The sequence below is a fragment of the Fukomys damarensis genome, unplaced genomic scaffold (genome assembly GCF_012274545.1).
Source record: "Fukomys damarensis isolate Sample0158 unplaced genomic scaffold, DMR_v1.0_HiC HiC_scaffold_6, whole genome shotgun sequence".
Lineage (NCBI taxonomy): Eukaryota > Metazoa > Chordata > Mammalia > Rodentia > Bathyergidae > Fukomys > Fukomys damarensis.
This window is the reverse complement of record NW_022900918.1, coordinates 43,064,573-43,082,814: the sequence shown is the minus strand read 5'-3', so window position 1 is coordinate 43,082,814 and position 18,242 is coordinate 43,064,573. Positions and strand designations below refer to the sequence as shown.

Here is an 18,242-nt window from a genome sequence, read left to right as displayed (position 1 = left end):
TCAGTGACACATGCCCAGAGTCCCGAGTTTGATCCCTGGCACCACAAAAACAAAATAAACAAAATGTTTTACTGACCCAAAATACTTCATCTTGAAGCACAGCCCACTAAGTAACTTAACAATCAATTTTTTTTTTTTTTTAACTCAGCAGATCTGTTGAGGGTATGAGCTTTCAAAGGAAAACAAAGTGGGCCAGGGATTTATCTCAGGGGTTCCACTGCCTGCCTCATAAGCATAAGGTCCTGAGTTCGATCCCTGGTACCAAAAAAAAGGGAAGACAAAGTATGACTAAAACAATTTTAAAACAACCTTTAACAGCACGAGGTGTCCATATTCGAAAGAGCCTTAGAAATTTTGAATTGCTAGAACTTCCCCATAGAAGCCAATTTGGATCAAAAGAAAAATTTCAATGAAAGCATGAAAAAGCAGAATTTTAGGAAAAATATATGTGTGGCAACGCTCAGAAGTCTTTAAAAACTGAACAGTGGCAACTGATTTGAAGAAAAAAATAACAAAGCCACCTTCGTTCTCCAAGCACAGTAACTGCCTGACCGGATAGGCGTCAGAGCCTGTCAGGAGCAGCTGCCCTGCCCAGAAGCCTGCACACCTCTCCAGGGTCACAGAGGGCAGCCTTGGCCCACTCTTCCAGAACACTCCCACTTTGGAAATTCTGCCGCTGTGGAAAGCACACATGCACCTAGACAGACGGCTCCGTCACCACTCACGAGGGGTGGGACCTCTGGCCAGGAGCAACTGCCCGGCCTCGACTTCTGTGTCCTCAAACAGGAAGCAGACGCCAACACCCAAGCTGTGAGAACACCTCCCAGCCAGTGCTGCCGAGCACTTGGCACTAGTTTTCAAGATCAGTGCAACACTCAGTTTCCTGTCAAGTCCATCACTTAATCATCAGTTTCTAACAAGAAGTACCAACAAGACAGTACTCATTGATTAGCCAGGTGCGGGTGCGCACAACTGCAATCCCAGCACCGGGAAGCTGACGCAGTAGGATCACTTCGAGTTCAAGGCCAGCCTGGACTACACAGTAAGACCTTGTCTCAAAAAACAAAACGAAAAAGGTATTTTTTTAAAAGTATGTTATTCAACAAGCACTTGTTTTGGGGGGCTGTCTCTTGCTATGCTGCCTAGGCTGATCTCAAACTCAAGGTGTCAAGGGATCCTCCTGCCTCAGTCTCCTAAGTGTGTCCCAGCATCCAGCTTAACAAGCCCTTGCTTATTACACTGTGGCAGGCACTGCTCAAAGTGCTTGCAAGTGCGGATTACCATGACAACCACAACAGTCATTATTACTGTGATTCCCTTTCACAGCAGTGGAGACTAAGGCACAGAGAAGCAAGCAACCTTACTTGCTCAAGGTCACGAAGCCAGTGAGTCGTACAAGTCTTCTGCTTTTCTGGCTGCTGGCCAAAGTGCAGGTGCCATGTCTGACCATGCTGCCTCTTTCTCCAGGGGTGAGGAAACAGGCCTCAAATTACAAAACACTTGCTTTTGAAATGAGAGACTTCTAACTGAGGGAGTCAGTAAATTAACTCTCATTTTAAAAAAATCACATTCATTTTTTCTTGGCCTCTTTTAATTCAGTATTTTTCTTCTTAAACAGTAACACACCATCACCTATGACAATTTACAAAAAATAAACCAGCCACAGTGGCACATTCCTGTGACCCCAGCACTCTGGAAAGTTGAGGCAGGAGGATCACAAGCTTCAGTACTTAACAAGATCCTGTCCAAAAAAAACAAAAAGCAAACAATAAAAAAGAGCAAAAACCAAAGTTCCATACTAGACACAGTCACAACCTCGAGAGGCAGGGCACAATTATGCATATTTTTTTTTGTTTTTTGAGACAGGGTCTCACTATGCAGTTGAGACTGACCCGGAACTCACTATGCAGCCCAGGCTGGTCTTGAACTCACAGCGATCCTCCTGCCTCAGCCTCCTGAGAGCTGGGATTAAAGGCGTGAGCCACCACACCAGGCTATGCATATATTTTTTAAAGCTACTTTTTACCTAAGTCTGGTTAGGGACCACTGCTGTATGATGAGTTTCTTTGGGTAATTCCAAGCATGGTGGGCCGAGCTGAAGCAGGGAGACAGACACACAAAAAACAATCAGCACACACCACCTGTGCTACAAAGCGTGTGCAGCAGGTAACACGGTGAGTTAACCTAATATAAATTCAGTGATACAGGATCACAAAATTATGGCCTCAGATCTAGTGAAGAACTCAGTCTTCCACCTGAATAACTGATGAACTTCCAAAATCAAGAGCAGCATTAATTAGCTCAGAACTTTCCAAAATTCCCAACAGGGCTCGTCTTCCTCCTGGAAAGAGGTCATCCAGCTGACATCAATGTTTAAAGAGTCACATTATGCGATTACAGCCACCATATGTGCTCAAGTTTCAGTTCACACTTCTCAGTGCTCTGATGAAATAAACAGTCCAACAACAGCAGCTTTAAGCAATCCCTTATTAATGTACAATGAATTAGTAATTTAAAAGTCAAATACGTTTTTGAAAAGATGCTTTTTGATGAAGTGCATTAAGACAAACAAACAAAAAAGAACCGTTTAGGACAGACCCAAATCCAACTTGTTAAAAGACCTCCAGGTCGGGTGTGATGGCGCACGCCGGTAATCCCAGCACTCTGGAGGCTGAGGCGAGAGAACTGCCACAAGTTTGAGACCCTGTCTCAAAAATGAAAAGAAAAAATCAAAACAAAATGAGCGTTTGCACAGTTAATATTAATGAAACTTAAAACTTATTACGTGAACACTACTCCAAGCTATCAGATTTTTCTCACCGTTTTAAAAGTGAACTTTGAAAACTCAAAATCAAGTAGGAACATTCATTCTAAGGCCTTGAGCTCTTCCAAAAGAGAACAAGACGGAACCTGGGTCGCCAACGGCTCTCAGAACCTATCACTCCCGGAAGAGGTCCCAGGTCCCGACAAGCTCTGAGCTCAGCACGGGGCACACTTGTCTCAGGGGCTCACTTTACACGACAGTCACTCGTGAGGCACAGCGGAAGAGACCGGAGGGGCTTGGAGCCTTTGGAGCCCCGGGCGGGCGCGCACAGAGACCCGCGTCTACACCGCCTGACTGAGCCTCCTCCGAGCGCCTTCCCTCCGGATTCAGAACTCGAGTCGCCCCATATGCGGGCTGGGCGGCGCAAAGGGGTCCCGGCCCGACGACCTCCCGACGCCCCGTACCAGCTGCACGTGACGCCACACTTGACCTAGCCCAGCACGCTATTCCACTTGTCACGTGCTCTCGACGTCAGGTGACCCGAGCTCAGCCTGCAGCTCCCGCAGCTCCCGCGGTTCCCTGGCTGGCGCGGTGAAATGGAAAGTGGGACAGGCCCCAGAGAAAGGGAAGAGGAAGCGCCGCGGCAGGGGAAAGTAATGCGAGACAGGGGGAAGCGGCGGGGACGGGAAGATGACAGGCGCCACGACCGGGCGAGGGCTCCACACCAGGATCTCACGGCCTAGCCTATGCTGGTATCCACTTCCCAGTCCCCAACCACACCCGAGCCTATGTCCACTAAAGGTCCCAGCCCAGGCCTGGGTTTATATGAGAGGGTCTGGCCGGGCCAGTGTCCACGTCCGCGTATCCACCCATGGTCCAGCCACAGGCGAGTGTCGATATCCTGGCTCAGTTCCAGGCCCACAGTCAGTCTCAGGCCCGTCTGTATCCCGTTCCGTACAGATGGTCCAGTCCTTACCGATCTGTGGATGGAAGCAGAGTGAAGGTGAGAGAGACCAGCTTCCCGCTCCGGGCCAAGCAGTAGCCAAGCAATGAGAAGTAGGTCTCAGGTGCCACAGGGAAACCGTGGTATCTCAGCTCCCCAAAGCACATGGGAAAGAATAGTTTGAAATCAGTTAAGTGTGGCTGCCCAGTGAGGAGCAGGTGCCATGGAGAATATAGTGGTGGGAGAATATAGAAATGATCTGTCCTACCAGAAGTCACTGAGGAGTCCCACGAAGAACACAGTACTAAAACATCTTCAATTTTGTTGGATTAATAGTGAAAACCCCCACTGTTTTAACTTGAGGCCTCTTCTGGTCCTGTATTTGTATGATTTTCCCCATAGCCTGTTCTCCCATAGATTAAATTTGCTGGTAAAAGGCAAGGGTGTCTAATCCATACCTACTAGCAGCCATTATGGGACCTGACACTTTATTCTTTCATTTAGTTATTCATCAAACAGTCAAAATCATTTGCTTTTATTTCTCTTTTCCTGAATTCTCCATTATTTTTTCTTTATCCAAGAATTTGTGAATGATCAGTATCAGACGGGATGGCTGCCGTGGTGACAGAACTTCGGGCACCAGACTGGCAGGAAGGAGGTGCTTTTGGGAGTTACCTGCCATGGAGCCAGGCTCCATCCTGTGAGCAGTCAATGAGAAGTAGGTCTCTCAGCTGCCACAGGGAGTCCTGGTGAGGTTCTTGGGGCTTGGGCTTGCAAAGAGCAGGCCACAAGCCTGCATGCCCCTTCTGTTGCTGAGGCCATGGCCTTGCTCACCTGGACTTCGCTCTCTTTTCCCATCCACTTCAAGATCGTTGGCTTTGGCTCATTAATGATACACAGTGAATGATAGTGGTCAACATGGGCAAGACTAGTATCAGAGTTGTAGCAATTCTGAAAATGAAATAAATGCCAATGGGCAAAACATAAACGAGACTTTTATTATACAATATTTTTTAAAATGCACACTCTTCTGTGGGACTTGAGATTGTTATTTTTTGCTATTTAGTATCTTTTTTTTTTTCTTTTGAGACAGTGTCTTGCCATGTAGTTCAGGGTCCTAAAAATCACAGCAACCCTCCACTTCAGCCTCCCAAGTGCTGGGATGTCAGGAGTGTACCACCATGCCCCGCTCTTTTATATGTATGTATCTTTTATATGTATGTCTTGTGCACATCTCTGAAAATTGCCCTTTGATTGACTCCTTGGAGAGTTAGTCCTGGACCAGAGGTAGGTACCATAGGATGTTTCTGAATCTCTCTGGAGCTGCTCCTGGAATGCACACCCACCTGTCTCCTAAGTGTTAGCTGCTGCTGTTTAGACTCTGAAGACGGCAGGTGCTGTCACTGCTCCTGCTGCTGAAATAGCTGTTACTACCTCTAGAATTCTTGATTGCTAGCGATCCTCCCACCTCAGCCTCAGATTTCCCTGAGGTACTTAAAACGTATTTGGGTGTTTTTTTTTTTTTTAAGAAGGTTATGAAAAAGGAACCCTCAGAGACAAAGAGAACCAAAACATTTTACCTTCTTAGAAAGCAGAGTAAGAGTTGGAAGGCACTGGCAGCGTGACAAATTATATAACACCTTACCCATGTCTATTTCTGTGCTCTTTGATGTGTGCTCCGAGAACCCTGGCCCTGAGCAGGTGCTCATTAGGACCTGTTCTGTTTAAGTGTGAAACAGTCTCAATAGAGCCTGTTCCTAACACAGGTGACAGAGACTGGAAACTGCAGTCCATAAGAAGCCACTTCTGCATTTGTGGCCTCTGTCTGCTTCTGTTTGACCACAGAAGGAACCTTCAGGTTAGTGATGGAAGCGGTCAGAAAACCACAGTGACTGATCTGAGTCTTCTTGCCTGTTTTGTTATTCAGGCATCTCCAGACAAGAGGCCTCCTTCATTTTCCTTTCTTCTTTTAACTTTACTTTTTTTGGTACCAGGTATCGAACTTGTGAGGCAGGCAGCAGCACTACTGAGCTAAATCCCCCGCCCTCTTTTAACTTTAAAAATCATTTGCATTGGGCCCAGGATTTAGCTCAGTGGTTTCACTGCCTGCCTTGCAAGCGCGCAAGGACCCAAGTTAGATCCCCAGTACAAAAAAAAAAAAATCAATTGCATTAAGGTTCATTTGTGTAAGACAGATACACCCACTTTAGCTGTCCAGTTGAGTGAATTTTGACAGTGCTGTGTATCTGTAAAACAACCATCCGGACAAGCTGTGCAGGTGCCTTGCCCTTCAGAGGAACCCCTGCACAGGGTGAGCGCTTCAGCTTTTATCTATCTAAAAGACCATTATTTCAGCTTCATTTAGGACTGTCTTCTCACTGAAGACAGCAGAGAACCCATTACCTTTTAAATAAATAATTTCCAGTTTCTGCTAGCCAGAGAGCAGCATGGTGCATCTACACTGAGTTGCTGTACCCTTCTCCATGTGTACATGGAGTGTAGGGTACCTGGGGCGGGGTGTTATATAAGCAGCTGTGTACATTGAACTCTGAATAGCCCAGAGAGTTGAAAGAATTTAAGGAATTTTCCCTGAGACCTGCAGCTTGGGCAGAGCCAAGTCTTGCCCTGGGTCTTCCAATTTCAGAGTCCAGCGTGACCAGAGGGGATGCCTCTCTCTGCAGTCCCTTGAAAGTTCTGATTGTACTCGGGAAGCATGGAGTCCCGACAAGGGCCCCATGTCACAGCTCACAGGTGCAGCCCCTGTGCTGCCAGTGGAGACCCCTAGAGGCTCTTGAGCTTCTCTCTTCACCTGGATGGGCTCTGTCCCCTGCTCTGCTGTCCTAGGGGCACACAAAACGTGCATTCCCCCACACGGGAAGACACAGTGTCACGAATCCCCTCAAAATTCCCCCTATCACTTTGAACACTTACCCCATGGTTCTTGCAGCAGCTTTGGAGTCCTGAGTGTCTTTATGAGGTATGATAAAAAAAAAAAAGTGATGCTTGTAAGTGCAAGGACCCGAGTTTGATCCTGGTACCAAAAAAACAAACAAGTGACTGCTGTTGCTGAGCACCATCAAACAGGAAGGAGTTCATAAAGATCGGACGCTATGTCTTCATCCACTTTACTCGCTAGAACTGGCACCCTGTGACTTCTGGCTCCTCCCCAAAGTCAAAATGACCACAAAAGGGAAATGTTTCCAGTCAGTCCATTAAGGACATCAATGCAACCAGGACCATGCAGGATTCCTGAGCTGCTACAAAAAGTGGTAAGGACAGCAGGATGAGTGTATTGACAGCGAGGGGAGGATTTTGAGAGGAATTCATGGAAATGTGTCTTTTACTGTAATTTTAAAATTTAAAGTTCACCATATTTTTCCATTACGGCTTATATCCCCTCTGACCCTTCACAGGAAGTTTGCTAACGCTGTCCTAGGCAGGAGGGAAGGGAGAAGTACTTTAAAAGCTCAACTAGCACTTCAGATTTTCAAGACATTGTAGCCATAAAACATCCCCCCCCCACACACACATACAAGGGATGGAAATTGAGAGGCTTGTGAGGCAGGCAGCAGCGCCACTGAGCTAAATCCCAAGCTGTAACCATAAAACAATCTGTCACTAAGCTAGGTGTGAACGCCATTACAGGGGCACACACCTGTAATCCTGGCTTCTTGGGAGTGTGAGGCAAGAGGCTTTCAAGTTCAAGGGCAGCATGGTCAATTTAGTACAGCCCTATTTCAGAAAAATAAAAGGGCTGGGGGATGGAGCAGTGTCCGGTTCCGAGTTCAACCTCAGTATCAAAAAATGAAATGAAGCAAAAAGTCTGTTATTAAAGTTGAGTAGTCAGAAAATGAAATTATCATATCACGTGGCATGGGTCACAAGAGGAACCAGACACAAATGGCCAGGGTCCCCAGCGCCCACTGCCCTGTGCTGATGTCCGAGGGTCATGGGACACAGCAGTCACATAAGGGTGTCAGGCTGTGTGCTGGCAGAGAGAAGAAAGCAGACTGCAGCCTCCCGAGTTCTGAGGAAAGTGAGCACAAGCCTAGAATTCCTAAACAGCCAGGCTCTTAGGCACTGATGCAAAACAAAACTGGAAAATAAAATGTCTCCATGCATACAAAGGACGTGTTTTAATAAAACAAGAAAACAGAAGAGGACTGATAGCCACAAAGGAGTGGGCTTAAGTACAAAGAAAGTGTCGTTCACGATGATAAAGTCGAACACATGAGAATGGCCCATGCCAGTGACTGGGCAGCGAGCTGGTACTCTCGGTGAGACTTCGGACATGGCTGTGGGCAGGGCCATTCATCGTCCCTAACACTGCAGCTGCTCATGACGACACCCATTCTTCTGACACAAAATTCACACTGCACAGGGGACGTGAGAAGCCTCCTGCTGACCGCTGGTCCCAGCTGCTGGGACTCTGTCCCTGTTCACTGAGTTCACAGGCCGCCGCACATCGGCAGTGGCCAGGCCAGGTCACGCTGTGCCACATCCTGTTCTCATACAGTGCAGTGTTCCAGTGTCCCCTCTGCACTGGGACGTAGGTCGCCTTTTGGTCTGTGGCCATCCCTGAATGTATGGACACTAGGAGTTCTGTGTCATCGGTCAGGACAAGATGGGCTGTCACTCCCCATGAGGGAGATGCGTGGAGGTCACAGCCTAGCCCAAGGAGGTGACACCCTAAGATTCAGGACACCCCGTCCTTTATGCAGGCCTGGTCCCACAGTAAACCACTCTAAGGTGCCACCACACCAGGTGCCCACGTTCCAGCCCCTCCTCACCCCTCTGACTGCATGTCATTTCTGTCACTACACCCTCTACTGGCCATGGCTGACAACCAGGGGCCAGGGCAGGGCAGGGTTGCTGTCACTTTCCAAATTTATCCCCCTGGATGGCAGTGACCAGCCCCCTCCACACCTGGCAGGGAGAGGGCAGGGTCTCCCCTCCCCAGGGCCCAACCCTCCCACATGGCGGCCCCTTCAGACCCTGGTGGCTGAGCCCTGGCAGCGGCCTCTGCCTCCTTCAGGCAGTGGCCACATTCCCCTGGCTGTCCAGGATTCTTCAGTCCTCAGCACTGTCACAGCGGGGCCCACCTGTCCACACCTTCAGTGGCCTCCTCTTTGCCAACCTCGGGCCCTGCTCATCTTGCCGAGTGCCCTGGCCGCTCTAAGCCCAACAAGAACTCACACCAACTCAACGGTGGGCTGAACTGCCTCTTCCTGACTTGGAGTGCTGTGTATGTTAATTGGTTTATCTTCAGCCCTAACATCTCAGGTGTTAACCTCTTCTTCCCTATGCGGATTTAAAAGGTGTCAGGAGAGCTGGGTAAGGTCAGCTACAGGGCCTGTGCTGAGCAAGGCCTGGGTTCCATCCCCAGCACCACAAAAACACAAAACCAAATGGCAATGTTAAGTTTTGTTGTTTTAATGGAATCTAATTCAATAGAGTAGTGGGAAAACACTAAGAATGAAAAATAGTATCTCTAGCTGGGAGCAATGGCACCCTCCTGTAATCCCAGGACTCTGGGAGGCTGAGTCAGGGCTGCTAATTCAAGCCCAGCATGAGAAATTTAGCAAGATCATACCTCAGAATAAAAAATACAAAAAGGGCCTGGGATGTAGCTCGGTGCAAGGCCCTAGGTTTAACCCCTAGTAGTGCAAAAAACAAAACAGAGAAGAACAGTAACAAAACAAAGGTATCTCTTTTCCTCCACAACTTTAACGTTAACCTCCTGGGACTTCCTGCAGTGTAAATAAGGGGGCAGAACCCCACTGCACAGGAGGCACATCCCTCCGGCCTCCCCACACTGGGCACTGTCCCCACGGCTCTGCTTCCCAGCCAGGCTGTCTCCACGCTGCATGGAGGTGACACGCATGCGCCTTTCATCTCTCCTGACTTCCTCAGTGTCTAAATGACCTGCAGATGTCTTTCATGCAGGTATTTTCACTTGCTAGCAGGTATTTTTATCCTTTTTGTAGTTGAAAACATGCTCTTGCATTATAGTCTATATTTACAGAAAGAGTACTTTGGTAATTTTGCCATAACTTTTCTTTTTAAAAAAGATTTTCTGCGTACACAATTATCTACTCTGCAATTTCACCTTCTTTCCGATTTCAGTGCCTTTTTCTTCTCCACTCCTTCCTCTTACCATCAGACTGGGCGCAGCAACCTCAAATAAAATGCGTGGGACGCTGCTGGGAGGACTGCAGGGACAGGAACAGGGCACACGTGGCCCTGCTTCTCACCAGGGTGCCCATCATCCGCCCCCGGGGCAGAGTGCAGGAGGTGACCAAGGAAGAGGTCCCCGGACAGGCGGCAGTCATGTCTCCACACCTGGTTTCCTTGTCCAGTGCTGGTGATTAGGGCTGCTAAGGAGTTATGAGGAATGTATAGTTCGCATACCAAAAAGTTTTATTAATGTAGTTTTAAGGCCAACTTAACTAGTTTTATTCAAAGTCTATATTAAATTACAATATTAATCTCTAAACACAATGAACTTAAAACATAAGAAATAGAAATCTATTTGGTCTTTCACAGACCACATATCGTAGAACTCATAAATGAAAATTTACAAATATAGAAATGATGATACTTAAAAGAGCAAGGATTTTCGTATGGGAACCCAAAAGAGCATATTTTGAACATGCATGTTTCAAAAAGGGAGAATAATTTAGCACAAAATCAAATTATATAAAGTTGGTATATTCCAGAAAATATTGCTTTTAACACTTATATCATGATCAAAATTCCTTTGGTAGCTTTTCATCAAAATGAAACATGCTGTTGTGCAAAATATAAAGCACTTTTAAATGTCCCCACAAAAGCATCTTTGTCACCGCCCCGCCCCAACATCACCACTGAACTTCTGCGTCCTTTGCAGTCTCCCCGAGCAGGAGCACAGCCTGTACCAGCCTGTAACCAACAGAACCCTCTCATGCTGTGACCCAGCCACCTGCGGGTGCTGTCAGGTGCTGAGGCCACACGCCTGCTGCGAGACCCTACTCCAGGCAGCGCAGGCAGAGAGCAAGAATAGTGCCTGCGCAGGGCTGGGAAACCAAACCAGACTTTATTGTGGCAATCACACAAATACTGCAGTTGAAATCAAACAGCAGCGACCCCATGCCAAAACGGGCTGCCAGACTCCATCTCGGCAGGGAGACCCAGACACACCTATCCCACCCATCAAGAGACACGCACAGGAGGCTCCGCTGGCTGGGCAGGACCGTGCTGTGCGTGGCCAGGCGATGGCGCTGCGGAGTGCGGCAGGCACAGGTTGTCTTGGCACGTGGGGCTGCAGCTAGAAACCTGATCACAGAACACCAGTCACCAAAGGCCAGACCCTCTGAGGGAAGGACAAGGACAGAGAGGCCAGTGCTTAGGACGCGTAATCATCACCAGCGTGGGCGCCAGTGAGGGCTCTGCTCCTGGCTGTGACAGAACGTAACACAGCACTGAGGGCCTCTGTCGTGCACGAACAATCACACCACGGATCAGACCCGAGAAGGAACTCCGCTCACTGACGTCTTCGTGTCCAGCCTTGAAGTTGTTCTGCACAGAGCAACAGAAACAATTTAAATGCCTAAAAGAACTAGAGGAAGAACTGGAAGGGAAAGATACATGTGGCATCCGAAAGTCCTCAAGCGTGGGAAGGACAACTCAAGAATCATGTCCTTGCCGTCCAGTCTGAGTGCCCACCGGTGCCGTCACGGGCCTGGTGGCATAGTGGCCCTGCTGCGCAGCCACCAGTGCTCCTCATGTCTGCTTCCCAGAGACAGCGGTGCGGCCCTCACGCCACGTAGTGGTATTGGTTGGGGCTGTCCTTGTCTCGCTCCATATAGTCTCTGTCTATGAGAGATTCTATCCTCTTTTTCAAGTCACCAGGCTGGAAGAGATGAAACTGGTTAGACGCACGAAACACAGGGGACTGCATCACCCAGGAAGCAGATATCACCACCACTCTACACCGATCTACACATGAACACAGATGGTGACAAAGTGAACAGAAGGCTTTTCTGAGGATAATGCTGCATGGTCCCCTGACCCAGTGCCCCACCATGCTTCCCACCTGTGCCTGGCGCCTGCAGGGCACACACACGTGGCACCCACTGGGCAGGGCACAACTCAGGCAGATCCTGCAATCAGGCAATGTCTTTGCGTGGAAGGGAAATCTGTTGCTCTCCTCGGATTTGACACTTTTACCATACACACTCAGCACATGCACTGCGTGTCCACATCGTGTCGCCACGGATGACAATCCTGCCACAGCCTTAGGGTGTGCTGCAGCCTTAGCTCTGCTGCTCAGGCTTCCAGACAATGAACTCTTCTATTTAATGACAGGCCCTACACTCTAGGAGAGAAGGCTGGAAACCCGGTTACCCAGGGCAGACGTAAGGGCACTGGACAGCCCCCGCCCCCTACTTCCACTCTGCCACAGGGTCTTCACGTGCAGAGGGAAATCCCTGGCCCTGGACTGGGCACAAGCACTGTGTCCCATAGGGGCTACACCTATCACCCCGGAGGGCTCTCAAGTGCTATCCAGTCCATCTAAACTGGGTGCCACCCTGGGGATGTCTACCCAAGCAGCACAGGGGCTTGGCCAGCTGCCGGGGGCTAGAATGGTGCACCCCAGGAGGCGCTGTGGAACGCCCTCCCAGCTTGCCCCACATGCACAGAAGAGCAACAGTACTCCTGAACAGAGTTCAGGGACGAATGCAGCAACAGAGTAGCAGCAATGGAATAATGCCGGCCAGAGACTGTGTGATCAGTCATCACAGCCCCTGTGAGATCTTTGGAGTCACCTTACCTGGTGGCAGAGGCCCAGGAAGGCAGGGCAAGTACCCGGATGTGAGGACAGTGACAGCCCAGTGCCTCCCTCGGTGGCCTCTCCTGTCCCACACTACAGTATTATGCAGCAGGACATGTACCTTCACAGGAAACTTGAGCTGATTGTATAATTCAGAGACCAGGAGATTATGACCCAGGGTCTTCCTCATCTTCATTATCCTGACGATAGCAGCATCAATCTGGTATTGCCTATCCTGAAACACTCGTTCTGTAGTGCTAACTTGTTCTTCAACCTGAACATAACAGAAACAAGCGTGAAAAGATATTTTCAGTAGGATTTCATGTTCTTGAGTTCAATGAAAGGTTCAGTCTTTCCTTTTGTTTTTTTTTTTTTTTTTGAGACAGGGTGTTGCTATTTATCCCGGCTGGCCTAGACTTGTGGTGTCCTCCTGCCTCAGGCTCCCATCTGCACCGCCCCTCACCTGACCCTGGCTATCAAGGCCTGAATAGGACCCACGGGTGTGGGCTTGGGGCACAGTGCTGCGATTACAGATGTGCACCACCATGCCCAGCAGCCAGACTCAGTCTTGAAGTAAATAAAAGCAAGACAGAGAATCTCGTTTTGCTAATTTTCCTTTGTTCTAGGAAAGCTTAGCTTTTCTTTTGGGTTTTTGGTTTTTTTTTTGAGACAGGGTCTCACTATGTAGTTGAGACTGATGAACTCACTATGTGGCCCAGGCTGGTCTCAAACTCATAGCGATCCTCCTGCCTCAGCCTCCCGAGTGCAGGGATTACAGGCGTGCGCCACCATGCCCGGCTTTTAGCTTTTCTGAAGAGCAAACTCTAAAACCAAAATTTTACAACTAGTTTTAAAAGTTTTATATTCCTTAAAGAAACCTGCAAGAATGCTGGTCAGAATACTAATCAGAATATTAAATCCAGCGGCAAGTCAACAGCAGGGCCTGTTTCAGAAATGAGAGCTCTGCCCACCGTGAGGGCCCCAGGGAGTGCCTGCTGCAGGCTGCACGGCCTTGTTCAAGCTGTTGCCACACAGCCAGTGGGACATGTTATTATTCCGTATCCTTGGGCAGCAAGAGGGAGAACAGAGAGCCTAACTGCACTGCTCTTCCTTAAAATCATTTCAGGGTTCCTGGCTATGCCAGTGGAACTGAAGAAGCCCTGGAAAAAAGCAGTCAAAAAGATCATCATGTGCAGATGAGCTGCAGAATTTAAGAAAATCAACTGAAAAACCAGGACCACTGATGAGATTTGTGTATAGCAGCTGGAAATAAACACACAAAGGTAAACAGCAGCAGCATATACCGTGCAAGTGTGGTGTGACAACCAGTCCCAGGGACACACGAGAAGGACCTCCTCACGGTGTCTGCACTGCAGCTCCATACTCAACACTGTGGTGGCTGCCACGCATGTCCCAGGCCACTTGAAACAAGCGCTGCCACACCAGGGCGTCCTTTCACAGGCTCAGCTTTCCCTACTGCCAGAGAAGCCATGACCACAGGCCACGTCTGCCTCCACGGCTCAGGCTTTTCTGCATCTCTGCCACCCAGCAGCTCTCAGCGCCAGCCAGTGCATGTGTGCTGGACACGCCTGCAGCTCCCAGAAGCGGGCGGCCACAGGTGTGTGTGGCAGTTTTGTTGTAGATGAACATTTACAACGTCTACTGCGATGGAGATCAGCAACCTTCTGAACATTTCCCAGCTGATATGAGAAGAGAACCCTGTCACACTCTCTGTGCTACTGGGGCACCCAGCCTGGGCGGGCTGGGCAGCCTGCAGCCCTGAGCTGCAGCAGGTCCAGGGATCACCTTCCTATCAGAGAACAGAGGGTGAGCACGAGCGTCTCTGGGCGCTGCTGGGGGTCCTCCACCATGCTCACCTCAGGCCTCTGTGCCTCACTCGTCATTGCAGTCTTCTTGGTGCTGCCTGACCGCCCCTCACCTGATCTTCACCTAACAAGGCCTTCTCAGAGACCTGCGGGTGTGGGCTTGGGGCACGGGCTGCACCAGGAAGTCTGCTCTCCGCTACTCAAGCCACTGCCTCTGTCACAGTGACAAACACTGCTGCAGCCCAGTCACAGACCCTGCGCTTGTCCTTGTTCGTCCAGGACCTGGCCCGGGGCCCCAGCACGACCCGGTTGTGGGGCACATGAGGCTGGGCTCAGGGCTGCTGCGCTTGAGCACGACGTGGAACATGCGGACAAAGTGCACATGTGGCCAGCTGCGTAGCTACAAGCTGGGTTTCCTGATGTTCACTACACCAAGAGCACCACTAGCAAAAACGAGGACTCATCAACGTCATGTGTTCCAACTACATTTAGAAACATGCTGTGGAACCCTACCAGTCAAGAAAACACTACTACCATGGAGTGGAAGGAGAAAGTGTGTACATACAGTTTCCTTCATCTGGATCTGGTTGATCTTTATCCTAAATAACTTGTGCTTGAAATCACCATTGAAGATGAACTTGTCTCCGTCTTCCACCTCCTTCCCTTTTGGACTCTTAATCAGAACCCGTGCTTTCCCGCAGGCCAGCGACTGCAGCGTCCGTCTCAGCTCACTGTCTTCTGCATAGAAAGAAAGACAGGCCCATCACCCTGCCGCCTGTCGCCAGGGCTGGAGCCTGGGGACCAAAGCCGCGCCAGCCCGCACGCGGCTCTCTGCCTACCTATCCCCGTGGCCATTCTGATGTCCTCAAAGCTGAAGCCATCCCCCTCGTTGAACATGAGCAGCACCAGAGTCTGGAAGAGGGACACCTGGAACTCCTTCTTCCCCTGCAAGACAGTGGCCATCATGCGAAGCTGTGCTCAGACACTCTCGGATTCTAACAGACTGCCTTTCAAATCAAACTTCTTGTGAGGGATTAAGAACTCACCAATAGTCACCCAGTAAGAAGAAATTATGTTACTGATTATAAATTAATAAAATGGTTATTAGGCATTACACTTAAAAAATTCCCTCTCCCTCTCTCCCTCCCCCCTCTCTAAGATGGGGTCTCACCATGTAGTTCAGGCTGGTACTGAACTCATGGCTAAAAATCCTTCTCTTGAAATGTTTTTTAAAGTAGTAAAAAAGTTCTTTCAGTTGAGTATGGTAGTATACGCCTATAATCCCTACTACTCAGGAGTCTGAGGCTTATTCAAATTCAAGCCTAGCCTAGGCAACTTAGCAATACCTGTCTCAATATAAAAATAAAAATTTATAACAAGGGCTGTGTGGGGGAGCTCAGTGGTAGAAGGCTTGCATAACACGAGTGAGGCCATGGACTCAGTCCCTACACCACAAGAAAAAAAAGAAATTCTCTCCCAGCCTGTGGAGCCTGGAGGGCATGGTCCAGAGGCCAGCTGTGCTTGTGGGCACAATGTGGCTCTTCTGTGCCCAGGAGACCTTGCTCACCAACTTTTACCTCTACTGCAAGGGCCCCCTCGTAGCAGTGATGGCCCAGGCAGGGGCAGTGCAGGCAGAAGCCCCAACAGCTGGCATGGTGGTACTTGCCTGTAATTCCAGCACTTGGGAGGTTAAGGCAAGAGGACTGGAAGTTCATGCAGAGGCAGGACTGGGCAACTTAGGGTCATCTCAAAAATTTTAAAACAGCAGGGGTGGGGGTCTGGGGCTGTAGTCAGTGCACAGGTATGGGTTCAATCCTAACTACTAGGGAAAAAAACAAAGCAGCAGTAACACAAGCACATGTAGCCAGGTCCTGGACATCGCACACCTGTTGTCCTGGGCAGCAGGTGTGCTGCCACGTGCTGGGGGAGCAGAGAGCTCGGGCAATGCCACTTCCCCAGTTCTCCAGGAGCACACAGGCGGCCTGTGCACAGACCCACGCATGACATGCCTCTCAGTGGCTGTGCTGCCATACACACGTGGATGCTCTGCACAGAACAGCAGTTAAGATCCTGCCACACGCGGTCAGGTGACATGCTGCTTTCACCATCAGGATGTGTCATGCACTCACTCTCCTTTTTTAACAGCTTTGCAGCCAATGCTCCTATCCATTAACCTGGGAAAACATCTGAGTGAGAACTTCCTGCTCTAGCTGAAGTGATTACTGGAAAGATCACGGTGAAACCACGAAAAGCCTCCACGGAGCTCTGGCACACACTGAAACTTGCTCACTGGCTGTGTGTGCATGCCATGTGCTAGTGGGGATTAAACCCAGGGCCTTCACATTGAGTTGCGACCTAACCCTTTTTACATTTTTGAGACAGGATCTTGCTAAGTTGCCCAGGCTGGGCCTGAACTTGTGACCCTCCTGCCTCAGCCTCCCAGAGTGCTGGGATAAAAGGCATGTGCTACCATGCCTGAAGCAAAAGGAAGATAAAACAGCTAAGTATGAGGAAGACTGAGGACAAATCCCTGTAGCTGCCAGCCTCATGGATGCAGCTCCCCCAGCAGTGGCAGAATCCGCTTTCTATTCAGGTCCAGCCTGCACCAGTCCCTTGGTCACAATGTCCCTCGCTGTTTCACTCAGCAACCCCTCCATTAGTAGACAAGCTGAGTGCGTGTCCAGGGAAATGAGTTTCAGTTTGCTATCGTGAGCTGCCTCTTCAGAGCTTCTGTTCTTTGTTCAGTTAGACAAATGACTCAAGGGATTCTGTTGGCTTACTGGTTTTTGTTGATTGGGATACTAACCCTTTAACTGTTTCTCATTTTATTGACCTAGAAAAGCTAGCAGTTGAATTTTCCTTCTTTGCTACCAAAGCTCAACAACAATTTGAAAACTGTTACCGCATGCAATGAGGGAGAGCAAGCGGTGCCTCACGGAAGGGAAGCTGTACCTCCTTAAACTCTGCCTTCAGGACGGCGTGGCCTAGCGTCGTCTGCCACTGGAGCTTCCGGCCGCTGTGCTTCCCCAGATAGAAGGTCTTGAACACCTCCTGAAGCCTGACCATCTGTGGAGCCGAGCGTGGGACACCGTCAGCACGCAGAGCAGAGCATGCTTGGGTCTCATTCTCACAGCTGGATAAAAACTGCCCTCCTGTGTTCTGCTCTTTCCTGGCTTCTCCCACGAGTGGAAACGCACCCTGCCCTCCGTCCTCAGGCCTCAGGGCTTCCGGCCACATAGGCCCACAAGGGGTCCACAGCTTGACCACACCTGCACCCGCTTACCTTCCCCTCCCTCCCCTGACTCCTAAGAATGCTAAAGACCCCGCCTAACCCATGCAGCAGGTGACAGCCAGGACCTTGCCCTGTACTGGGCAGGCGTGGCCATCATACTGACACCTGATGGACTGTGAGGGGGTGGCACTGGGCAGCCTTCTGGCCAAGGTCTGTTAAGAAAGCCAGGGTGCTTCTCTGGTGAGCTCCTCAGAACTTTGGACGAAGGCCCTGACAGGTACAGCCCGCCCCCCAGACCTTGGTCTAACAGCCTCCAGAACTGCAGGAAATTAATGGTTTTTCTCGAAGAATACCCAGGCTCAGTCAGTTTGCTACAGAACAGAAAACAGACTAAAGTACCATCAGCAAAGTGACACACAATGGAGTACTACTCACAATAAAGAAAAATGAAATCATGTCATCTACAAGAAAATGGCATTCAGCAGATGCAAATAAAAACAAGACTGAGATTCCACCTCAACCCATAAAGAATAGCTGCTATCAAGAAATCAGCTAGGGCCAGGGATTTAGCTTAGTGGTGCCGCTGCCTGCCTCATAAGGAGCAAGGGCCTGAGTTTGATCCCCAGAACAAAAAAAAAAAAAAAAAAAAAAAAAAAAAAAAAAAA

The 18,242-nt window shown here is 49.5% G+C and overlaps 1 protein-coding gene and 1 long non-coding RNA gene across 7 annotated transcripts in view; both read right to left on the bottom strand.

Moving 5' to 3' along the window:
• Positions 1 to 1,958: 1,958 nt before the first annotated feature.
• On the bottom strand, positions 1,959 to 3,204 carry LOC117285141. The gene is made up of 3 exons (XR_004516123.1): positions 2,821 to 3,204; positions 2,599 to 2,704; positions 1,959 to 2,095 (listed from the first exon to the last, which is right to left on the bottom strand). It is a non-coding gene; the product is annotated as an uncharacterized LOC117285141 (long non-coding RNA).
• Positions 3,205 to 10,291: 7,087 nt separating this feature from the next.
• Positions 10,292 to 18,242, bottom strand: part of Cul4a (cullin 4A) — a 31,984-nt gene continuing 24,033 nt past the window's right edge. For 2 of the 6 annotated variants that reach the window (XM_010619925.3, XM_010619931.3), the window contains 5 exons: positions 17,298 to 17,411; positions 15,185 to 15,290; positions 14,911 to 15,083; positions 12,641 to 12,793; positions 10,292 to 11,598 (listed from right to left, as the gene is read on the bottom strand). In XM_010619925.3, coding sequence (XP_010618227.1) covers positions 11,503 to 11,598; positions 12,641 to 12,793; positions 14,911 to 15,083; positions 15,185 to 15,290; positions 17,298 to 17,411 — 642 coding nt within the window. In that variant the 3' untranslated portion in view covers positions 10,292 to 11,502. The remainder of the gene's footprint in view (positions 11,599 to 12,640; positions 12,794 to 14,910; positions 15,084 to 15,184; positions 15,291 to 17,297; positions 17,412 to 18,242) is intronic. The other 4 variants (XM_010619929.3, XM_010619928.3, XM_010619930.3 and 1 more) reach the window with 3 other exon arrangements.